The sequence below is a fragment of the Glycine soja genome, chromosome 8 (assembly GCF_004193775.1).
Source record: "Glycine soja cultivar W05 chromosome 8, ASM419377v2, whole genome shotgun sequence".
Classification (NCBI taxonomy): Eukaryota; Viridiplantae; Streptophyta; class Magnoliopsida; order Fabales; family Fabaceae; genus Glycine; species Glycine soja.
Genome location: NC_041009.1, coordinates 10,206,415 through 10,231,823, shown reverse-complemented (window position 1 = coordinate 10,231,823; position 25,409 = coordinate 10,206,415). Strand labels below are relative to the sequence as shown.

The 25,409-nt window shown below is 32.5% G+C and overlaps 4 protein-coding genes across 7 annotated transcripts; 2 read left to right on the top strand and 2 right to left on the bottom strand.

The window, feature by feature from the left end:
• The first annotated feature begins 266 nt into the window (after positions 1 to 266).
• Positions 267 to 3,111, top strand: LOC114421839. The gene is made up of 2 exons (XM_028387927.1): positions 267 to 714; positions 1,540 to 3,111. Exons 1-2 carry the CDS (start codon positions 634 to 636, stop codon positions 2,632 to 2,634), a joined length of 1,176 nt encoding a protein of 391 aa, XP_028243728.1. The 5' UTR covers positions 267 to 633; the 3' UTR covers positions 2,635 to 3,111.
• Positions 3,112 to 7,264: 4,153 nt separating this feature from the next.
• LOC114422431 lies at positions 7,265 to 8,025 on the top strand. Its single transcript, XM_028388772.1, has one exon. It carries the CDS (start codon positions 7,334 to 7,336, stop codon positions 7,637 to 7,639), a length of 306 nt encoding a protein of 101 aa, XP_028244573.1. The 5' UTR covers positions 7,265 to 7,333; the 3' UTR covers positions 7,640 to 8,025.
• A 1,348-nt stretch (positions 8,026 to 9,373) lies between these two features.
• On the bottom strand, positions 9,374 to 14,788 carry LOC114421837. Of its 4 annotated transcripts, XM_028387926.1 has the most exons (16): positions 14,662 to 14,788; positions 14,333 to 14,414; positions 13,079 to 13,171; positions 12,840 to 12,951; positions 12,614 to 12,715; positions 11,928 to 12,032; positions 11,552 to 11,635; positions 11,358 to 11,473; positions 11,161 to 11,262; positions 10,943 to 11,065; positions 10,815 to 10,868; positions 10,660 to 10,726; positions 10,375 to 10,428; positions 10,216 to 10,290; positions 10,073 to 10,111; positions 9,374 to 9,745 (listed from the first exon to the last, which is right to left on the bottom strand). In XM_028387926.1, the coding sequence occupies exons 3-16, from the start codon at positions 13,096 to 13,098 to the stop codon at positions 9,629 to 9,631; spliced, it is 1,170 nt and encodes a 389-aa protein (XP_028243727.1). In that variant the 5' UTR covers positions 13,099 to 13,171; positions 14,333 to 14,414; positions 14,662 to 14,788; the 3' UTR covers positions 9,374 to 9,628. The 4 variants fall into 4 exon arrangements, with proteins under 4 accessions (XP_028243727.1, XP_028243726.1, XP_028243725.1 ...); XM_028387925.1 differs by having other exon boundaries at positions 14,333 to 14,782; XM_028387924.1 differs by lacking the exons at positions 14,333 to 14,414; positions 14,662 to 14,788 and adding an exon at positions 13,260 to 13,645.
• Positions 14,789 to 15,653: 865 nt separating this feature from the next.
• LOC114421836 lies at positions 15,654 to 22,125 on the bottom strand. Its single transcript, XM_028387922.1, has 15 exons — positions 21,823 to 22,125; positions 19,978 to 20,123; positions 19,750 to 19,858; positions 19,497 to 19,637; positions 18,478 to 18,582; positions 17,941 to 18,024; positions 17,746 to 17,861; positions 17,493 to 17,594; positions 17,090 to 17,203; positions 16,944 to 17,000; positions 16,802 to 16,868; positions 16,629 to 16,682; positions 16,445 to 16,519; positions 16,317 to 16,352; positions 15,654 to 16,063 (listed from the first exon to the last, which is right to left on the bottom strand). The coding sequence occupies exons 2-15, from the start codon at positions 19,995 to 19,997 to the stop codon at positions 15,950 to 15,952; spliced, it is 1,194 nt and encodes a 397-aa protein (XP_028243723.1). The 5' UTR covers positions 19,998 to 20,123; positions 21,823 to 22,125; the 3' UTR covers positions 15,654 to 15,949.
• Between the last annotated feature and the right edge of the window lie 3,284 nt (positions 22,126 to 25,409).

Sequence of the window (25,409 nt, the reverse complement as noted above, 5' to 3'; positions counted from 1 at the left end):
GTAGTAACAAAAACAATGTATAAGGGAAAAGTGTTTGTTTGTGTTGAATATAAAAAAGCAAAACCGGACACGTGTAAAATTGTGAAAATGGCAAGCGAATAAATAGCCTATTGTTTCCGTAGATGAAATAATAACACGTATTAGCAGAGAGAACCGAAGCAGTTGTGGCGAGCGAGTCAATACTCTGAATAGACACACAACAACGCGTGGAGAAGAGAGACTCAGTAAAAAGTAGAGGTCAAGACTAAGTTTGTTGGATATTTATTATTAATAAGCAAAAACGGCACAGAGAATATAAAAAATTAGCATAGAGAAAGTGGAATCACCAATCTTGTAACGGAACTTTTTGATAACTAGCTGTGTGAAGACGACAACTGCCACCCATTCCAACACACAGAGAGGCTATTAGCAATTACCTTTCCTTGTTTGTTCCGTCTTATACTCTCTCTAGTCTCTTCGTGCGAACATCATATAAACCACCTCGGATTTTGCTTCCTCTGCTGCGTTTTAACGCCCATCACGCGTTTCTTTGCTTATACACTAACTAAGATTTCAAACCCCCCGCGGCCAACTAACTAAGATCTGGTTTTGTTCTGATTGATTCGTGCATTGGACTGTGAAACGCACGCCAAAATGTGGTGGATGATGAACGAGACTGGAGGCAATTACTGTTCTAAGAAGAGCGATGATTTGTGCAGCAATGTTTGTGATCAGGTATATATCATCCATAAATACTTTAGTATTATTTTTTATTTTTACCAAATGTTAATTTTCCGTTTATGTGGTGTCGATGTAAGTTAATCTTTCAGCTGTGGCTTCGATTCGCCTATTTAATTTATGGATTTCGTTATTTTGGAGAGAAAACAAAGCAAAAAGTCATTTTGAATGGTTTTTCCTTAGAAGGCTGTGGATGCGGATTGTCATGTAATCTGTCACTGGAATTTGATGAAAATTTTGTCCTAGATTTGCTCTTTTTAGGTGTTGTTTGTTGTGTGCTATTTTATATGATTTTGGTGTGTGCGCAAGATTTTCGTGATCTGAATTTAGGTATGGGATAAGGTAGCGCTTTTTATGTTTTGGCGGTTTTTTTTTTTTTTTTTTTTTTTCTAATTTTAGAAAATCTGGTGAGCTATTTTTTGTGGCTTGTAAGTGAACACAAACGAAGACACCCCTTTTTTCCTTCTTGTTCCTATTTTTTGGGGGATTCATTTGGGAGGGAAAGGGGTTTCGGTTCTGTTGTAGCCATAATTGGATTTGAACGGGTGCAATGTTTCTCGCATGAACAGCTTGCAATTTGGGGTTTTTTCGGGGCATGTTTCTTTTCTCTTCATGATACAACTTTTGGCTTTATGATTACAATTGGGGATTTAAGTTATATGATGCTTGGAAATTTTCACGAATAGAGAGAGAGGAGCATTGTGTTTTTGATAAGATTGTGTTTGATTTAATGAAGCTGCATTACATATTTATTTTATGATTTTTCATTCTTGAAGCTGGAGTTTTACTGTTTACTTACATGTTTGTTCCTTAATTATGCAGGAATCAAGTCAAGTATTGGGCATGTCACGAATTCGCTGTATTCTGCGTGGTTTGGATGTGAAAACCTATATATTCATGTTTGCTGTTATCCCAATGTGCGTCTTTGGATTCTATATACACGGGCAGAAGATCTCCTACTTTCTGCGACCGCTGTGGGAAAAAGCACCCAAGCCTTTCAATGTCATCCCTCATTACTATAACGAAAACATCACCATGGAGAATCTCTGCAGACTTCATGGCTGGGGAGTCCGGGAGTACCCTAGACGTGTTTATGATGCCGTGTTGTTTAGCAATGAGTTGGAAATACTAACTTTGCGCTGGAGAGAATTGTACCCTTACATAACTGAATTTGTTGTTCTTGAGTCAAATTCTACCTTCACTGGATTGCCTAAGCCTCTGGTTTTCAATAGCAATAGGGAGAAGTTCAAATTTGTTGAGCCGCGGTTAACTTATGGGACCATTGGTGGGAGATTTAAGAAAGGAGAAAACCCATTTGTTGAGGAGGCGTATCAGCGTGTAGCATTGGACCATCTCCTCAAGATAGCTGGTATTACTGATGATGACTTATTGATTATGTCTGATGTGGATGAGATACCAAGTGCTCACACTATTAACCTCCTGAGGTGGTGTGATGAAGTACCCTCAATCCTTCATCTGCAGCTGAAAAATTATCTCTATTCATTTGAATTTCGCGTGGATGATAAGAGCTGGAGGGCTTCAATTCACAGGTATCAGACTGGTAAGACGAGGTATGCACATTATCGCCAGTCTGATGACATATTGGCGGATGCTGGCTGGCATTGTAGCTTTTGCTTCCGTCGGATCAGCGATTTCATTTTCAAGATGAAAGCCTACAGCCATTATGATAGAGTCAGGTTCTCTCACTATTTAAATCCCGAAAGAATTCAGAAGGTAATCTGCAAAGGGACCGATTTATTTGACATGCTGCCGGAGGAGTACACTTTCAGGGATATCATTGGTAAAATGGGATCAATACCCCATTCCTATTCTGCAGTTCACCTTCCTGCTTTTCTTCTGGAAAATTCTGAGAAGTATAAATTTCTTTTGCCGGGAAATTGCAAGAGAGAGAGATGATATTGGGAAGTCATTTGAGATACTGGCTTGTTTCTAAGCTTTGTAGCTTGTACAGCTCAAGTGACTCTCCTCTCTCGGAGGTTTTTAACTGAGGTTGTGATGATTGTGTTTGTGTGTCACTCGTATGGCTGTATCATTGTCCAGTGAGATATTCTTTGGGAATTCATTAATTGCTGATAAATTCTTTGATCTAGGGGGGAGTTCTGTATATAATTTAGAGCTGGACTTTCATTCAAGGGGAGCAGCATCTCTATTGAAGAGGACTGGAATTAAAGTGCTGTTTTGAGAACTGGCTTGCCTTCATGAATTGTGTTTGTTTGGTATTAGTGTGATTGATCCCCGGATGTATGAGAGTAGTTTAAAATTCCCCACTTTTTCCTGTTTGGGAAGTTTTGTTCTGCAGACCAATTTATTTTCTTATTATTCTTTATTTATGCTAAATATCTAATCCGATTGGTTGGTCTATATTCATAACAATGCTGACTCAGTTCTTTGCATTATATATATATATGGTTTGGTTGCTTTCAATTAGATACCGTTCCAATATGTGATATTACTCGGTCGCAACTTATGTTGCTTTATTTTATGTTGTTTCCTTTTCCTTCTTTGGAATGGTAATTTCCTATTTGGAATCTGTTGGAATCTACCAACATAGATTTTGCTCTAAAAAAATTATTTGTCTGATTTAGACATATTATTCATTAAAGCGTGGGAATGGGCTATTTACTGAGGTCTTTCGTTCATCTTATATTCTAAAGTCTTCTATTAGACTAATTTTAGCCTGTTAGCAATAAGACATGCGCATGTACCATCAATGAAGTGCTTTTGTTGAAAACCAAAACGTGCCGGAGCTGATATTTGTTCAGCTTCCCTTTGGATTCTTTTCATTTTATATAGGGTCAATGCGTAAGGTGGTAGGTTTTCTATTAGAATTTTCTTTCCACCAGGATTTGTAAGAGTGATTAGAGACAGAGTGAATTTTATTGTGCGAGATAGTCTTTATCTGAAATATCATTAGTGAGTTTTATTGTGTGTATGATATCAATTATACATGTTAGACAAAGCTCACTAATGATAGATATCAAAAGTTTGCGGACTAATCAAAAACGAGTTTTAAAGATGAAAAAAGAGTTTTAATCCACCTGACTTTCTGAAAAAAGAGTATTAATGTTCTTATTAGTAAAATGATATGAGCTCTTTAACTCTTTTGCAGTAAAAAAAAATATATCTATTTATATTTTATACTGTATGATATCTATTTATGTTACAAATAGACTAATTTTAAGGAGAAAATTAGGAATAGAGATTACGGAATCATTCGTGTTCCATTCACGGTAATCTCACACAATTTGACAACGCATGTCACTTTGCTTTTCATTTATTAAATATTAGTATTATTAGTGTTTTAGTTTTTAACTTAGTGACATGTGCCAAACAATGAAAAATCTCGTGAGCCAAAATGAACATCATTAATGCAAAAATATTAACAGAAGAATCAATTTGGTTTAACATAGACACTTTATGTATTCAAAGTAAAACCTTTTAAACTTAGGGACAAAGTGAAAAAAATACAAATAAAAGATCAAAATTCTATTTTAATCTTAAGAAAAATAAGTATAGAAATTAAGAAAAGGAGAACGGTTTGAGGTAATTGAGATTTATTTTTCCAATTGTGAGAGTAGTGTGAAATTTGGAATGCATATATAAAGAAGGGAAAAAAGAGAATATTAAGGATGTTTGATTGAGAGAGTGGGGAGGGTGACAATTTCACTTTCTAAGATGAGTTCTTTAATTCATAATATAAGAGTAAATTATTTATATTTATATAATTAATATAATTTATAGTTAAGTAATGAGTTTGTTGTACCAAAAAGATAATAATTTGTTGTAAGAATAGAAGTTATAATTAATATGTTAACTATTGATTTAAGCCATGTTCTTAAAACTAGACTAGCTATTGAATTAGACAATTAGTGAAGGACTCAATAATGATCCAAGCATTGCCTCTTTTCCTGGGCTCCTTATTATGAAGCCCATATAGAGACTCCTAGAGCCATAAAAATGTAGGCGAATCTTACCACCTAAATCAATGTAATCTTGCCAGTTGCCACCGTTGGATCTAGGAAATTCGATCACTCTTAGATCTTGGGGACCATAAGCTCTACAACATTCACACACAACATGACTCAGTTACTTAAGTCTCCTTCATTGATTTCTTTGGTCAACATATGACTCATGTCACTGAGCCAACTTCCACTAGCATTTATCCTCCATTGTCCTATAAAGGAACCTAAAAGCATTGCCTCTATCAGAGTTTAGGAAAAGGTTTTACTTTGGATAGAAGAATAAAATCGATGAACCACCAGTTCTGGTCAATTTTCACAGCTATTGACTAGTTCAATGATTTTTTGGCTAGTTTTCATGAGGACTAGTTCCAAGGGTCATTCTTTCCGGATGAGAGACCAGTTATTAGAACAACTGGTGAAACCAACTAGTTTAATCTGGCTTTTACTAGTTCATTTAGGTACAACACTTAAATATTATAACGAAGGAGGGTTTAAGGCCGAAGACAAAAACTAACAATGCAAGGAAGATTAAATTAGTTTTTTTCCTCAATTTATTGTTTGGGTTTGATTTATTCTTCTGATTTTTCTGATTTACTTTGATCATCAAATTTTTAAAATTGATTCAATTTGATATTATCATCTAAGTTAAATTGATAATGTTAAGAAATGTGTGTTTTGTAACAATTTTAAATCATCACATAGTGCGATTTTTTAACATCGTTGATCCATTTTAGACGGTAGAATCAAATTAAATTGATTTTAAAAAATAAAGGATCAAATTGAATAAAAAAATTAAATAACTAAATTGAATCTAAAAAATAGATGAGAGGATAAAAAAATTATTTTAACTGAAAGAATATTAATAAACCATTTAATTTCCTCTGCAAATTAGGAATCAAATTTAATCAACTTTTTTTTCACTACACACATGTGATCTTTAGTAATATTTTTTGGCCTAAACATTTAGTAAAAATATTTCTAAAAGCTTTTGGAAATATTTAAAAAATATTATCAAATATGAATAAATATTATTAATATGTTTTCGTGACATTTTTATCAAATATTATGTATAACTCATGTCACTAAAGGTTTTAACTACATTAGCTATACACAACATTTGATAAAATATTAGTAACATTTATTCATATTTGACGATAATTTTTAAATATTGTCAAAAGTTTTTAATAATATTTTTACTAAATGTTAAGAAAAAATATTACAAAGATGATGTATGTATTAGTACCAATTGATGGTGAATATAAAAATGAAAATTAATAGTGACGTTCTAACATGACTTGAAAAGAAAATTACATGTCATCAATTTTGTTATACATAATAATGATGAGTTGGATTTTAAAAACTACATTATCATTTAAGAAAAACTCACTAATTAATGAAATACATGAAAGTGATCAAAGTTCCCCATTTTCAAAAACGCGAATGACTAAATATTAAACATTTTCTTTTATAAACTAAAATAAAATATGCACTTATATAAATTTACACCGTGTAAAAAATTATTTTATCATTTCATTAATTTTTTTAATTAACTCGTACCTTTTTTTTTAAAGATTATTAAGGCTATGATCGATAAAAATAATTAAAAAGTTAACTAGAAGTTTGAAAGCTAGCTAATTAAATTATATGTATTCGATAAAACTAGTTGTTGAAATAGATAAAAAGTATAAAATGATTAAAAAATAATAAAATCATGATTTATTGACAAAAGGTAAACAGGAAATTTAATACATATATTAAGGATAAAAAAAATTAGAAGTTAGAATTTAACTTTTAAAATATTAAAAAAGATTAAAAACTACTAAAAAAATTATAACTTTTAAAATATTAAAAAAGATTAAAAGCTACTAAAAAAATTATTAAAAAACTTATTTAATGAACAATCAAATGAAATATCTGGCACAATATAACCTAAATCTTTCTTTATAGATTAGGAGAATACCAATCATTTTAGTGATTTTACAATTGCATGAGATCTTATATCTACACGTTTTTATTATTGTTTTATATATACACTTTTTCTTTTCTTTACAGTTTTTTGAAGTAAAATATTGAGATTATAAAAACTCTTTTTCTTCTTTCTTTCTCCCACTCTATCTTTTCAACAAAAAAGTAAGGAATATAGCCAGAGAGATACATGACTATGGACATTGAATAACATTATTTTGTTTCAATCTATAACATAGTTTCTGAAGTGTTGTTGGCCCATGCCACTAAAACAAAATTCCAAATTGCACAAGAGAACGGGATATTTTTTTAAAAAAACTTTTGTACATGATCACCAACTTGTCAATTCGTGAGAAGCGAAGAGAATCGAATTTCATCCGAGATGTGCTGTCTTCGAACAAATTAAAGTTGGTTAAATGATCATGGTGGCGTTGGAATCTTTGAACAATAAAAAATACCGAATTGGATGCTTCATGCACAAATATGAAATATCTCCTCCTTCTCCGAATATACTTTTAATTTGCATGCCGTAAGAGAGAGAAAAGAATTAAATTCTCTCTTATCATCATGGAATAATAAAAACCAATAAATAGTAGCTGAAATTAAGATGAAGTTGCACCACAACCTCAACCACCATTTCTAGACACATTACCCTCACAAAGTAAGCAATGGCATACCAAAACTACAACAACTATGGGTGGCGATGCCCCTCTGACGAGTACCAAGTGTACGACCCCCCAGTAGAGGCAACATATCCTAGGCAAAATCATCACAAGAAGGGTCATGTGGCATTCAGAACCAACTATGAGGATTCTATAGCTGAAGTAGAATCCAACGTTGAGGCTCGAGAACATAACAGCAGGTTATGGAATCACAGTGCTTACAAAAGCGTGGACCAAGAGGCTGAGGCGTTTATTCAGTATGAGCATAAGAGGATGGAATTAGCCAGGCTTATGTCAACAAGGGCTGTCTGAGCCTCTCTTGAAATATATATATATATATTATCATAGGGGCTTCATGTGCATTGTTACATATTATTGTGTATGGTTAATTTGTTGTATCCTTAAATGGTTAAAAGATTTTGGGGTGAGACTTTTATGATAAAGTTTTACGAATAATTCATCCCTCAATTTTTTTAGCTCTCCTTTTAAGTTGGTATCAAATTGACTCGTAGCACTATTACGCCCACATCTCATATCATAATTAAATAGTCTACAACTGAAGTACTACTAGGGACTTTCCTTTTTTCTTCTTCCCTTTCCTCTATCTTTATTTCACCTAAATAAATGCACCAAGGCCTCACACTCATATGGCGTGTTGTAATTGTTTCAGTCCTCTCCTTTCAATTTTCTTAGAGTTATAATTGGTTGTTGGCTTGTTGCTATAGATAATTCCCCCAATTGCAGTATGTTATTTAGAATGCAAACAAGAAGCAATGATACGTTATATAAAATCGTGTGTTCTAAATAAATTGCAATTAAAATTTGTTATTTTATATAAAAAAGAGAGTACAATTTGTTCTAAATAATTAGGGCCTGTTTGATAATTTCAGCTCAGCAATGTATACATGTTCAGTGTTTAGAAATTAATTAGTTTATCATGTTTTGTATCTTTCGACCGAATACACCAATCTTCAGGTTTTTTTAGGTTACCAATCTTAAGATTTGAATTGGTAGAAATATATTTCCAAGTAAACAATCTTCTGTCTAACACATCATGCAATATGTTATGATGCCATCTACATTAATTATAGTAATTATGTATTGCATAATATATATTAAAATCTGAGCTTGCTGGCAAGAGTAATTTTTCAACCCAAGAACAAAGAAAGGAAGGAGAAAAGGAGTTTTGGAAAAGTGAACTGTTTTTAAGATGAAGATGTTCTATTTTATGCAAGGCATATTATTGCATTACATCAAGCATTCAAGCCCCCACAAGGCCCAAATTAATGAATGGGAGTCCCGTACTTTTGCTGGTCACTTTAAAATTCTTAAAAAAAAATTGATATATAAAGTATAAACAAATAAATAATTTATAACTAGATAATTTAGGACTCTTGTCTTGGGAATACCCACTGAATTACAACACTTGCTTGGATATATAGTTGAATTAAATATTTATTTAATAAAAATTGTTATATGAGTTCCTGTCCACAAACTTAAGATCGTGAAAAAATTGCTTTAATAATCTTTTCCATAAAACATATTAAAAATATATTTTAAATGACACTAAATTAATCCATGAGTTGTGCGAAAATTGATGCAGAATTAATGGTAGCATTGTTTAAATAAATATTGATTAAAAAAATTAGAAAAATATATAGAAGATTAGTTTTGACGCAAATCTAAGTCTTTATTTAGTATTTTTCTTTGTAGACTATATTGTATTCTCTTTTACCTATTACTTAAAATCGTTCAGAGCACTTAATAAATAAATAAAAAACGTTCAAAGCAAAGTGTTGATTAGATTGCGAACTTTCTGCGTCACCATTCTATTTAACAATCCATCTTCTTAATATGTTCAAAGATGGAGTATCATTGAAGGAAATAATTTTTTTTTATTCAAGGAATATGGTTGACTTGTTATCAAACATAAAGTTATAGTATTTGAACTTATTGTTAATAACGGTAGAAAGGATAATAAATAAATAAATAAATCAGTTGTCACAGCCCACAGCACCCATGGGAATTGGGAAATGAATCTAGAAATTTCGCCGGACATAAACATCATGAGTTGATGGTTTAAATGTAGCTACACGAATTCAATAGAAAAGTTCAGATAACCTACGCATAAGATTTTGTAATAGATAAGTTAAAGTTATTATTTTTTTTTCTTTTTGTTCCTTGAATAATTTATCCAAACTTGATCTTACAAGATTAAAACAATCGTATATCAAAATAATAATCTCGAAAACAAAAACAACGGTGGTGATCGATGTATGTGTAAGAATTTGGAGCTGTCCCCTAATTATGAACGAGCAAATTAGAAAAATCAATTCCCTTGGACTTGTAATAACCCTTTTCCGCGTTAGTCAACCTACCCTGGAACATCCTCCACTCCATGCCACACCTCTCCTTCACCTGTCACCAAATACCACATGGAATCAATCACATTATTTCGGAATCAAAGTTCATTTTTAAAAAAAGAGAACATTATTATAACATTGCTTCTTGATCAATTTAAGTAACAGTTCTAATGTGAGAAAAAGAAGCAAAAAACTATGTGGTCAGATTCTAAACAACTACTAATTATATGAAAAAAAATGTTATCAACCTAATCTTCTAAACATATGACTCAAATTTATTGGAAATTATAAATTTTTGTAGTTGTTATCTTCATTTAATGAATCTATTGATTTATTAAATTTTAACTAGAATATGTGTTAAAAAAAGTGTGTTAAAATGTACCGCTCGCCATGCAGGTTTTCCAGTTGTTTGTGTTTCTCCCTGCCAAGTGTGCAGGAAAACAAATAAGAATTATATATACATTTTCATTTGAGTGAAATAATTAACATTAAACATAATAGGAAAAATCATGGGAAAATAATTACCTGATTCCCTAGTGAGGGAATACCTTGGTGCACAATCCACTGAGTATCAACAACTCCAATCTTCTCATGGGCAGGCTATATATCATAGCAAGTATATGGATTTAATATTACATATAGCATATCAGTTTCATAGGAAGTAATCAGGTAATATAGGCTTACCTCAACACATTTTCTAAAAGCAAAATCAAGACCCCATCCATGGACAAATTCATTCTGCAATGAGCAGGGTGTTATTATCATAACTAATTGGAAACCATCAACAATTAAGTATAAGCGCGCAACTGGTTACTAGACAACCAAATCAAAATCTCAAAACACGTTAAATAACAATCTAAAATTATTTCAATGTCATGTTGATATTTTTATGGGTATGAAGTGCTCATGCATACAGGAATTGTTCTCAATAACTAATAGATATATTTGAAAAAAACTAAAATAAAGAACCTGAATCATATGCCACACACAGCGCCATGCATTTCGTGAAAACACTGGAGCCATAATCTCAACAAACCTGCATGTTACAGAATGGTGGAATCAGCTAACTAAAGATGGGAAAATATTGTAACCCCCCCAAAAAAAAATCTGTAACAGTTACTTACGCTGCACAAGGAGGCAGAAGAGGGTACTTACACTTTCCTGGTTCCACTGCTTCTCTAGTAGAAATCAAAGAAATACACAGTCAACACACTCACATTAAAACACAGCACAAGAAAAGTGGTTCTCTTACTTGTGAACTTCACTATGCTCTCTTCTCCTTGTCATATTCCAACACACCGCTTTGGTACTTTTACTAGGTTCCAAGGCAGGCTGTGATATCTCCAAGCCATGCTTCCTCACCAGTTTTAGGTATCTGCAATTGAAATTAGAAAGGAAGTAAAACTTCCTTAATTAACAAAGCCATAATTAAAACAAAATACACAATTACACATAATATCTAATACTTACTCTTCTGCATTGAAATTCTCAACCCCCAGGTCTTCATCCCACATGAAAATATAGTCATATGGTGCCACAATGTCTGGATGTAGAAACCTCTTGGCATACCACCTGAGAGGAAAAAGAAATAACAAACCATTTTAAGTTTGGCAAACAATATTAACTGGAAATGACACAATGAGAATTTAAGCAGAGAACTTTTTTACCATTTGGTTTGTTTGTGAACACTGACATGAATGGCCTGTTTTGACCACTCAAATTCATCCCATTCTGTTGTTCGGCCATCATAATGAAACAGAAGGATTGTGAAGTCCTTTGAAAACTGTTCAAGTGACATATCTAGTTTAGACATGCGTACACAAGCCTACGCAGAGAGAGAGGAAGAGAAAAGAGAGAAAACCTTTTTCACAGCTGCATCAATGTTCTTTTTCTGCTCATACCCAACAGTAAAAGTCACAAGGTACTTTGGCTTAAAGGTTAAATCCTGCAAGTGGAAATTTAATCAAACTCTCTGTATATGGAGAACCTCACTCAACAAAAATATCAGAGGGACCCCTAGTCCAAGTTAACAAATAATAAAGAACAGAATAAAGAAAAAACAGAATAATGCTAGAAAGAAAAATATCAAATGTGGCAAGCTAAGTTTTTGTCACTTTTAATAACCTTAGCACAATGTTTAACAGCACATTAATCTGTGTTTAGCTGCATTTTTCTTATTACAGTTGAAGGGTGTAGCTACATTGAGCACATAAATAAACTGTTGTAGTAGACTTCACCTCACTGGGAAGACCCCACAATCTGCGCAAAAATAAGTCTGATTCTGCATTGACAATCCCAGGAGGTAATCTTTCTGCACCTCTTGGATTTGTTGAAACCCATATCTGCAGACAATAATGAAAACTAGTAACAAATGTCTGATCATCATATATACAGACTTTAACATGTCATATTTTCAAATATTACATAATGTGAAATCATGGTTAAATCCTTTGGACAATTATATTTTAATTGATTAATAAATAAGAAGAGGATGGAGAGGAAAAGAAGAGACGAGGCTTTATGGATCTCACATTGCTATATTTCATTTTCCTTTTCACTCTTTGTCATATAACCGCATATAATTCTAATAATATCTTATTTTCTTCGATATATTCTGACAATCATTTCATTAGCCAACACTGTTTCTGTTCACAAGTCATTCTGCTTTTAATAACAGTGTTTAATGATCATACTTAAGCTCTATGGGAGTAAACATCTCTAATCTTTAATTCCTTCCAAATTAAAGCCAATCACTTTTGAAGCATGATGCTCAATTAATAAGGTGCTGAATCTTTCTTGACTTTATGGATTTCGTTCCAACTATATAATTGAATAAAATATATTTTCCCCCTAACTTTCTTGAATCACTGCCCACCCTACAATTTTCAAGTCCTTCACATGGATGACAAGAAAAGATACATACCTTTGTTGCATCACTTGGAAACTGATCTTGGGATGAGGTGCTGCTATCTATATATTTTTCCTGTACACAAGAGAGATGAAGCAGGCCGTATGGTAGATTCAACTGCAAATTGCTAAGCACCATCAGAGTTCCATTATCAAGTTAACTAACATCAACTATATGAATAAATATGAAATGTCCTATCAAGCATAAGGTACACCAGGAATAAGATATTCGATTTCTGCACCTTTGCTATTGACAGTGGTGGAAGTGATACTCCTACAATTAAGCCGAAAAATCCTCCAACAAAAAGTAACAGGATATGCCTCATACTTTCATTCGGTTTCCTAATAGTAAAACTGAAGGCAACACAATGCAAAATAATGTCAATTTAAGGGAATTGCCGACTTTAATCATAGCATATACAAAATTTCTTAAGAACAAGCATAATAATTAACCCAAAGTATTTATCTCCAAAGATTAGACCTGCGAGTAGCTTTCACCATTGTATCCAAGCTTTTCTGATTGTTTCCTCCATATAAGAAACTGAGACGCTAATTAAATGAATAGAAGCCCTGTCTAAGTGAAAAGAAGACAGCTAAATGGTTTAATAAATGGAACCAGATAACCATTCAGAAGAAAGAACAAAAGGAAAGCACACACATACGTGGTATAAGAGAAAGAGATCATGCCTTGGAAAATACCACCCCAAATATCTATCTAGTGGGATTAACAAATGAAATTAGTTATACTTCCACTATGTGTTCGTTCGACTTCCACAACCCAAGTGGAAAAGTAACATATCAGCAGATTTTTATAAAGTGACAATTGCGAAAGTCTGAACACCCAGAAAGCACACCTTATAAGTGTGACCCAAGAATTAGCACAAGGAACCAAATAAAAAAAGCAACCATTGTTGAAACAGATGAACCATAACTAAGTAACGCATGTGCTTTTCCCCCAAATAACCTCCGCAAGTAACTTATGCGGTTTCTTTGACAAAATGAGATGCACAACCACGTGATATCCCTAGCTTAGAGCTCAGCAATTAAAAAACTATGTCTATGTGCACTTTCTTTCTAATACAAGAAATATACTGAAACCTTGGTGGATCCTCTCCCTTTGTTGACCTAGCAATTTACAATTTTTTCTACACGATCTTTATTATCAAGTGAAATTTACGACAGTCTTCCTAAATAACGTGGATACATATTTAGCGAGTCTCACTCCTAAATTTGTGAGTTCTATATGAATTTCATCCAATATGAAAAATGTATTAAAAAGGTTGTATTACAGTCATATAAATAAGATATTGAAGGAGAGAGATTGTATTACATTTTATTGGATAAAACTGTTTAGTACCATCCACGAACAAACTCAACTGGTTAATCATGCCCATGCATTTTTTCAACCGGATTTCTAGTCTTTTTCAACTTTACAAAAGGTAACATTGTATTCGCACAACTTTGGATGGCGATTGCATCTGTTTATCTACTAATAATCTAATTTATTAATGTATAAATTCAACCAATCCATTTAACCATAAGAATAAAACTTAACGAATTGAATGAATTAGATCAACATTACAAGATTGTTAATTAATAAAACTTAACTAATCATCCATCATATTTCGTTACCACTAAAATAAGAGACAACATAATTTATGGCTTGTTGCATTTACGATATTCCTAATCTAAGGGCTTATTTTTCGAAGAAGAACAAAACAAAACATGTACTTACAGGAAAGCCACATTTGAAGGTCTCTGCAGTTTCTGATTTTCATGTCTGCTTATGACGTGTATATCTACGTCATTTCCAAGTGCTTGTTTGTAAAACAAAACAATGTTAAAACGTAGAAACAAACTACTTTTGAATGTTAGGAACATTATTTCACACTTTCTAAGACAATTATTTCTCACACTTTCCTAAGCAGCAAACGTAACTGGAAAAAATTGTTACTTTTCCGTTGAACGAGATGCAAAGTTTATACAAACACAACCGTCCCTTTGCAAATCGTTGACAACAATGCAACTTAAAATCATTCAACTAGGAAAGTAGGGTGTAATTACATTGCAAAGGCAGCCAAAATGTGTGCCAAACACGTGATTGAGAAATCTGCCTCCTTAATATTGGCAAACTTGGAGGACCATTGAAGCAAAGAAAAGTACGATTCAAGGAACCTCGTTGACCTGTCACCTACCATAATGTAAAAAGTTACAAGTTACTTGAATTGAGTAATAATAATGAATTAATGATTCAAAAAAGGCACACACCAGAAAATCACACCCACACGGCAAAAGAATAATACATGGCGACAACCATCACAAGAAAAGGTAGAATACTTGGCATTTTCTGTTCAAATTCCACACGAAATAGTGGAAAAGCACTTGGCCACTCATGACCCCCGAATGAAAAGAAAAAAATGGAGCAGAAATATCGATTTTTAATTATTTATTTGAGAAGATTGATTTTTTTTTTTACTCTCCTATATGAGGAAACTTCAAAATTGTCATGAAAGTATAGGAAAATAATTTTATTTTATTTTAACTGATATGCACTGGAAATAGAATTTTCACACTTTTATATAATTATAGATTACTACACGAGAAGAAAAAGTCATATTTATCGTACATTTTTATTAATTGAAAATATAAAAACGTTTACTCTATAAAAAAAACTTTTATACTAATAATACATAATAATTAGACTAATTTTTTACATTTACCTTTTTTTATTTTGGCTTTTTAAAAATGATTTTTATAACAAAAATAATAACTTTATGTTTAAAAAAGAATGATAAATAAAAAGTTTAATTTTTTAATTAATATAATTTTTATACATTTTATTTATTTTCACTCATCTAAATAAGAAAAGAAAATTTTCCACTTCTTTTTTTAATTCTATCCATTTAAACAACACATTTTTTCTATAATATTTTTTTATCTTTTCATTTTATTTTCTCCATTCTGTTTTACTTCTAATTTGATAATATACTTTTTCAACTTGATTTGTTAGAGGTTTAACGAAGATGTGAAGCCGTTCCAATTGGTAAATGGCTTCCTTTTCACACCCAAAATGTGTATACCTGACACTGCATTCAGTAAGTTTTCATGCAAGGTCCTAAAAGAATATTATAATCAAATAAACTACTTACACAGTAAGTTTTATTTACCTATATATTATCTAATTCTCTATCAGCACTGGAATCCCCCATTGAACTGTTGTTTGGTCCTTAGCTAGGACTCTCAATTATAGTGCCACAAACTTTGAAACCAAAAAAAAAAATTATATATCATGCAAAATCGAACTCAATAATGGTGATGGCTGTGTACAAATCAACTTCAGTGGTTGTCCTCACTAAGGAGTAGTCGAATTAAACATATCCCCTCCCACGGCCCTGTAATATGCGTCTTCTGCATTTGCCAACCGACTCTGGAACATTGTCCACTCCCTTTTACACCTCTCCCTCACCTGCCACCAACACCATGGTTCATCAACATGCATGCATATTTAGTAGTCAAAGTATTTGCAAAAAATAACAGCTCCATCCATTGTAATATAGCTTCTTGATTAATTAAATTAAGAGTTATAATGTTAAACAAGCATGCAAGCAAAATGTAATATATAGGCCTATTCATGGCGGTTTGGTTCAGCACAGAAAACTTGTATGTATGAATGGGAGAGACGAATAAAACTGTATGAAACATGCATAACATTAACATACCCCATGCCATGGCGCTTTCCCAGGTTGTGATTCTCCCTACAAAAGCAAAGAAAAACATACATATCTTACATCGGCTATATGAGTAAAACTATTGAATCTAACAGTAATAATCATGGAAAACAAATTACCTGATTCCCTAGTGAGGGAACACTTTGATGAATAATCCACTGAGAATCAACAACTCCAATTTTCTCGTGGGCAGGCTACATGATGGGGAGAGATATTAGTTTAATTTTAATGTTCTATAGCATAGCAATTGCAATTAAGAAAAATGAAGTTAGATGAATTTAAGTAATGAGACCACAAACTCACCTCAACACATTTTCTAAGAGCAAAATCAAGGCCCCAGCCATGGACCAAATCATTCTGAAATGCCCAGAATGGAACAATCATAATTAATTGTTAGACTTTAACGAGTGCGCTTAAACAGACATTAAACAACTAACCAATGGATATTTAAAAAGAATAAAGAGAAAACATTTAACCTGAATCATATGCCAGACACAACGCCATGCATCTCGTGAAAACACTGGAGCCATAATCTCAACAAATCTGCATGCATAACATAATTGGATACAGTTTGGTATGGGTGGATAATACAAAAATAATGCTTCAACTGATGCTTACGCTGCACAAGGAGGCAGATGGGGGTCAGCGCACCATCCTGGTTTCTCCTCTGTTTCTCTAATAGAAATCACAAAAATAAACAGTTAGTACACATTCTTTTACAAAACAAGTTCCAGAAGAAAACTAACACAGGATTCTTGTCTTACTTGTGAACTTCACGATCACCTCTTCTCTTTGTCATTTGCCATGTCAATCCTTTATTAGGTTCCAAACCAGGCTGTGAAATCTCCAACCCGTGCTTCTTCACCAGTTTTAAGTATCTGTGATTGAAATTAGAACATATCAAACTTCACAAGTAAAATTAAAAAAAAATCCTTATGTATATAAATATACATGTTTTTTTTTTGGATCCACTATCAATTCAGAAGTTTCTAGCACTATCATCTAATCACATCTAGTATTACCACATTTGACAAGTTAGACGATGACAAACTGACTTAGAACTCAAAATCTTTTAATGAACAATTAATAAATAATTGGATAATAGTGTAAAACTTTACACGGATATTGAAATTAAACTGTGTGTATTGTATCATATTAAATACTCACTCCTCTGCATTAAAATGTTCAACACCCAGGTCTTCATCCCATATAAAAATATAGTCATATGGTGCCACAATGTCAGGATGCAGAAACCGCTTGGCATACCACCTAGGAGGGAAAAAAATTAAATGCTTAATATCATAACATGATTGAATTAGCAGAACACTTTTGACTTTAGTTAGGCAAACAATAATGATGGTAAGAGTTGCAAGGAAAATATGTCATCCAATATTTATGATCGAGCGCAATGGATTCTTACCATTTGGTTTGTTTGCGAACACTCACATGAATTGCCCGCTTTGACCACTCAAACTCATCCCATTCAGTTGTGTGGCCATCATAATGAAATAGAACTATTGTAAAGTTCTCTGAGAACTGTTCCAAGTAATTGAGCTAGTTTAAAGACCCATACAGAAGTTTATACATCAGAAAGAAAAAGAAACTAACAGATGACCTTTTTCACATTTGCATCAATATTATATCTCTGATTATAACCAACAGTGAAAGTCACAAGGTACTTTGGCTTTGATGTTAAATCCTGCAAGCAGCAACTTAATCAAATACTCTGTATATAGATGATATACCACAATAAAAACATCAGAGGCCTCTCCAGTCCAAAAATTTACAGACTGGCCTAATAACAGAAACAGAAAGAAAAAAAATCAAGCTAGAAGAAAAATGCACTATTCTTTCCAAAAGTGCACTCCAGTCCAAAAGTTTTCTATGTCACTATTCTTTCCCAAATTGTCTCAATCTTGGATTTGGGGTGTCATATGAAGTTTCCTTCATCGAAACAAACAAAGAATCTGGTGAAAACATGTAAGTCTTCTTTAACAAGTTTATTAACAACAGTAGCAGGACCATAATTTGTGTTTAGATGTATTCTTTTATGCATGCAAAAAGAACATGTTTTCTATGTTTCAACCCCCAGATGCTCCCAAAAATAGAATGAAAAAAAAAAGAAATAAGAAAATTGTTTTAGGATACACACCTCACTGGGCTGACCCCACAATCTACGCAAATAAAAGTCTGTCTCAGCTTCAATAATCTCAGGAGGTAATCTTTCTGCACCTCTTGGATTTGATGGAACCCATATCTGCATTGCAGAGAATCATGAAAATAAGCAACAATCATTATTCAGACTTTAACGAACCATTTTCCCAATATTAAATAATACAAATCATACTCAAGCTGTTAACAAAAAGAAGCATGAGTCTTTTTGATTCTCATTGTTGCTATGTGCTTGATCTTATTTTATTTTTCCAATTTTGGAACATCACCCTACCAGTAATTTCTTACTTTCTTCCTTACATTTGAATCAATATTGTATCAATTAATAAAAGCACCCTGTTTCTGTTCATAACGAATTTTGCTTTCTACAATTTCAACTTCTCTAGATTGTTGATGGTGAAATAATTTGTGGGTGTGAAAGCAAGAGAGAGAGAAAGAGAGAGAGATTTATAATTTATGAATTTAATAAAATTACTCAATGCTTGATGGTAAATTTACGCTTAGCAGTCTGTTGCATGACTGAAACTGAAAGGAAGATCTAGATTAAAGAAAGCGAGCCAATTTTACTCTAGTTTGTTGCTAAGCAGTATTTCCTTTGGAATAAATAAAAGGGAAGCAGAAGACTAATAACAGAAATGAATAACTCCAGCAACTCATTTCCTCATAAACTCAAGTTTGCATCTACTTAATCTGAAGAGCCTATCCACTACAACCCATTAAATCATGGGTCTTAAAACCTTAAAGATTTAATATTGTAAACTAACATCAATTGATAAAATTTACTTCATTCATCTGGCCCACTATCTCATCTCACTTTCTTTACCATCCTTCATTCAACAAATAATGTGCATGAATCTTTGATGAGATTATGAAACCTCTTCCAACTATAGTATATTATTCAATTAAATCTTTTTCCTTCTCAATGAAAGAAGTTATAAAGATATTAACTTGAATCCAGCAACTTTAATATCGTTCACAAGGCTGACATGAGATGTGTACCTTGAATGTATCGTTTATTAACCGATGCTTTGATGAGATGCTGTTATTATTCTTCACAAAAGACGGTGCATTGCCACCAGCATATTTCTCTTGAATGTAAGAAATATCAATGGCAGGAAGCAGGCTGGATGGGAGATTCAACTGCAAATTGTTAAAGTACCATTAGAGTTCCATTATTAAGATCGACAACATTTTATCATCAATTGCCAAAGGACAAGATAAGTATTAACAAGAAGATGCTAAAAGTCTGCACCTTTGTAGTCAATGCTGGAAATGATACTCCTATAAAGAAGCCAAAAACTATTCCAACAAAAGTTGTCACAATAAGCCTCATACTATCACTTGGTTTTCTGTTGGAAGAACTGCAGCCAACAAGATTCAAATGTCAATCGGTCAGAGTTTCTGATGTTAACTAGAAGATACAAAATTTCTTAATAAAACAAACAGCATAAACAAAGTTAGTCATCACTGAAGATTCGACCTTCGAGAACTGATCCCCATAATATCCAAGCTTTTCTAATTGAATGCTCATAAACTATACACAAGAGCTGTTCTTCTTCACTAGTCAGCCAGTGGCATGTACGCTCCTTATTAGAAGCAAAGATACTTGTTATAAGAAAACAGTCCCTGTACAAAGTACAAAGAACAACTAAACATGTTAATAATGGAACAAGAAAAGGGTCAAAAAAAAAGGAGAGGAAGAAAATACACCATTATACGAGATAAAAATATTAGACTTCAGATACAATACCCCTCAAATATCATAATTTATGCCTTGATTTGATTTTGTAATAAATGTGTTTAGAATCAAATTTGAATAAAATCTGAATTATGATAAGATGATAGACTATTCATTGCTTCCTGATTTGTTTCCTCATAACAGCAGATTTCGATTCCTCTTTGTCTATCAGATTTGAATAAAATCTGAATTATGATAGATGATAGACTATTCGTTGCTTCCTGATTTGCTTCCTCATTACGGCAGATTTTGATTCCTCTTTGTCTATAATAAATCAGTAGCTGACTATTCAAACATCAGAGAAATAAAAATATTGTTGGACCAGAGCCTACCATAGATCTATTGCTGGGCCACTTGCATTTGCCACACTCCAGGCCGGTAGCCTTGAGCATGAGGAGTGTTGAAAGACTACCTTAATTGCAGTCATCTCTAGCCTGCCTTGGTTGTGGCCTCTTTGGGGCTGCCTTAAATGCAAACTTATTTCACCCCTGTTGGCTATGCTTCACTACAACTGGGGTGAAATAAGCTGTTTTCAATCACCTCTTTGGGACAAGCTGTTTTCAAGCCATATTTAGTATTCAAGGGTTTTGAATTTTATGCTCCGGAATTTCTTGAAGTTTGAAGCTTCCAAATGTTGTTTTTAATTAATTTGGAGAGTATGCCTTCAAGTGTATGATTGTTTTGTCAAGAAATTTATGCAGTACCTCTTTCCATCAGTTTCCCTTACTCCTTGGCCATGCAACATTCTGACCAGCTCTTCAGACTGTCAACCACCCCAGTCATCATGTTTTGTTGTTTCTCTAGCAGTTATTAAGTGTTTGCAATGTCTCATTTTGCTATGATGTCTTTCCTGCCTCTCTTCAGCACTATTCATGATGGAGAAAACATTAAATTTTTAGGATTGTCTTTCGGTGTGCTTAATTGTAACAGGCGAAGATCTTAGTGGACACTAACTTGAAGGGAAGCGTTAGAATGTCAAAACTATTACTGTTTTAGGAGTCATACTTATATTACTAATCTCATTGACTTCAGCAATCACCTTGTACAAGTCGTACTACACTGACCTACATTAATTGTGCAAGGATTTTACTCCTCGAATTAAGTTTACAACCAAAAGTAAGGAGTTATGCCCCTTAATGAGAAAATAAATTCAAAAAACTTCATAATTCGCTATAAATCATCTGGATACATTTTGTCACAATCTAAACACGTCAGCCACATCAATTATCCAGCTCAATTTTTCCTTTCCCATATAACCCCAGGATTTCAACAGTTAGTCAACTTGAACCCTCCTATTATAGAGGCATTTCATCCACACACCCCAGTAGTTGGAAAAATAAAATACAACTCAATTAATTAATTAATAAAAACACGTGTTTTTCCCCTAATAATCACCGCAAGCGACGTATAAGCAACCAGGGAGGGGATATCCCCAAAATGCTCCACAATTAAGAAAACATGTGTCATTTTCGTGAATTACGGAGAACACCAAATGACAAATAAATTAATGCAAATGGAAGAATAATATATAAAAATGAATTCTAAAAACTGTAAAAGACAATCGAGAGGGGAGAAAGAGGAGAGCACCTGGAACAACAGGAAGCAAGATCTGGCAGAGAGAGTGGGTTTTGAGAAGAGAAAGTGAAAAACAACACTCGGGGAAGTTGCTGGTGGTAGTGATCTGAGTTCTTCGAGGAGAAAAACAAAGGTGAAAAGAAGGAGATTTAGCAGCGGACACAAATTGTCCTATGGAATCTTCTATCTTAGGTTTCGGTTAGTAGCCAAAATACAGATTTGTTTTGCTTTTCGTACTTTGGTTTTGGTGCAACTTCCTTCTGGGAAAAAATATTATATATATATATATATAAAACGGACACGAAAATTTGAATTTGTTATTAGTACGTTGCAGTAATTTTTTTTTTTGGTCTGATTCTGTTCCACGATAAGATCTGTTCGGATAATTGTCGGACCCTTTTCAATTGCAGTGCAGGGTATGCAGTCGTCATCTAACGGACCAAAAACTTTCAGTTTATTTTTTGTTTTGATATTTAATGTATAATTTAATTTTAATGGCCATTAGTGGCCAGAATTTCATGCAGCCACAAAAATGTGACTGCAGAGAATTCCCATCTATAATTGTCAGTGCGGAAATTGAAGCGGAATAATGTTAGGTGACTTTTCACCTGATTTTCTTCAATGTGTGTCTTTTATTGGTTTACGGCTACTCATGTCTTGACAATTGATGCTCAGAGTTTCCGACAATTTTCTCTTCAAAAAAGAAAGAAAAAAAATTTAAGAAGATGTTTGTTAGGAAAAAGTTTTCTCATACTCGACAATTATGATTCTTGAAATTTAAGAATCATAAATTTGAGAAATTATATTTTGTAAGAATAAGTAAAGTTTATATAATTGATTATTAAAGATCTTTAGATAAAAAATTTTTTACATCACCAAAAGAAAAAAGTTCCAATGACAGTAAGTAAGTGACAATGATTGATAAACATATATACGTAAATAATTTTTAATTAACATAATTAAAAATTTGATTAAAATTATAAATTTTATGAAATATGAAGACTAAATATGGGCATAAAAAATATAGAGGAACCAACGTCACAAATTAGAAATTAAAAGAGACTATAAAATTGTAATTTAAAGGCAGAAACACTAGTATTTCATAATGAAGCACAAAGTATAATAAACAATATATTTGTCATTACAAGAAAGGAAATTACATGCAGTTATTATAGATTTCGAAGAGTGCATGCATGTAAAAGAGACTGATTAGGGTGGTGGTACTTGTGACTTACTGTCAGAATCTTTACCACATATTTTACACCATCACCAAAAGAAACACTTTGGAGTGATAATTAATGGATACTCCTAAATTATTATTAGAATTTTTATCACCTTTACACCATGACCAAGACAAACAATTAAGATGATGTTTTCAATGATGGAATAATAAGTCACATCTTAATTTGTTATTGAAAATCTTTATCACCTTATACCACCACCAAAAGAAAAAGTTCAAAATAACAAGGATAACATTAGTTTCATGATTCTGAAAAATGTTAATGGTATATTATTGTTAGATGTCATTAAATGCTTTTTGTGTCACTTTTATTATAAAATTAATATGACTAATATATAAGAAAAATAAAATGTTAACGATTTCTTTTAGGAATGTTAATAAAAAATTAAAAATAAAGTATTCATATATAAAAATTATAACGAATTTGATTCTTAAATGAAAATAATTCTTAGATGAGAATTTGCTTAAATTTTGATCAAATTTATTAATTTAAATTTCTTTTTTATGAACTGAATGATTAAGAAAAAAATATAAAAAATTATAAAATGTTATTTGATACTTATTTTTTGAAATAATACATGTATATTGCGAAATTTACACAAAATCCATCAAAGTTTCTACTTAGGTGGAAAAGAATCCCACGTAAAAATCACTAAAGATTGTAATATGCAATAAATTAATATTATTTTTCATGTATGTGAAACGAGAGACGTGTTAGGACACAGGAAGTACAAGTGCTCAGCCCCTCCCGCTTTTCTCAATTGCTTCAGGTTTAGTGGTTATAAAATAAAGGACAATTGTGCAACCTATTTATCTTACAATATCCATTTAAACGTTTTGTTCAGAGACGAAGTCTAGCGTGGGAAACCTTGCCAACTTTCCCACGGTGAGAAAGTTATTACCAACTATTGGATATATTATTTGTTTAATCAAAGGTCAAGTTTCTTTTTTCTTATTTTCTTCCCTTTCCCACTTTGTGCCTTTGTTCCCACCGACTAGCACAGTCAGCAACAACAACCATTCCACATCGTCACCACCAAGAGTCAACGGCAGCGACACCATCACAACAACCCAACGAGGAAAATACATCCACAACCACCACGGCGGCGATGGCAAACGGCAACGACAACACCTCCACCGCAATTACTCTCCTTTCCAAGCCGACGACGACAACGGACAACACCACACTCCCTTTCACGGATCTAGAAATCCCAAACCACCCTCCTTTCTCAAATAATAATAAAAAAAACCACCCCTTTATCAGATCTGCAAAAAAAAAAAACGCATTCAACAGAAGCCAAAGAACCTTCATTCCATTTGTTTTTCTCGTTCATTTGTTCACTCTTTTTCCGATTTTTCTTGTTTCTCATCGTGGCATGGGTGATTTTTGAGAATGGAGTGTCCATTTAGATGCTTGTTGACTTATATGCTCTCATTTTTCTTTTAATTAACAATGAGAAGAAAAAACAATTGAATCTTCAAATTTTTCATTCTGATAGGAAGTGGATTGTCAATAGTGGAAGAAGGATTTGAGCAAAATAAGGGAAGAAAAAAGGAAAAAGGAAATAGACCGGGGCAAATTGGTAAAAGAAGGGGAGAAAGAGAAAAGAAAATAAGAAAAAGAAGAAAAATTATCAACCATCCATTCAAAATCTAACAAATCTAACGGTCCTAAATTTTTTTCCCATGGGAATCTATCTTCTTCGAAAAACACAAATAAGTAAGGTTATCAAACTTGAGAATTTACACACATTCATGAGAGTTTTATAGACTCGACTCGTAAGAGTTTATTTCATATAAAAATAATAACAAAATATTTATAAATAACATACTAATTAAATATTTTAACAATATAATAAAATAAAACAGTAAATCATGAAGTTTGGAATATTTAAATAACCAAGTATAGTAATAGTACATCACTAGTAGACAATAACTTGTACAGGTTATAGTAGTGGTAGATTATTCGCATCGAAGGTTTGATGTTATCAGAGAACAAGACTTTGATATTATTAAATGTGAGAATTTTGTATTTGAGGATAACATGCTAAATGAAAATATGTTAAATGCTAAACACACAGAAAACAATAAAAATGACTTACATTTTGGTCTAATTTTTTTAACTTGATAACTCGTTGAATGATAAGTTCAAAAGTCTACCCAATTTACTTGAAATTTATAGAGTTTACCCAGAGTCTACTAAAAAAAAGTTTACTCAAGAGTCAACTCGTAGAGAACAAGTGGACTCGTAAACTCGTAAGAATTAGTCAATTAAATCGAGAGTTTGATAATAATCATGCACATATGTATACTTTCTTAAAATAAATAATTTTTTTGAGTGATAAACGGTAGGTTCCTA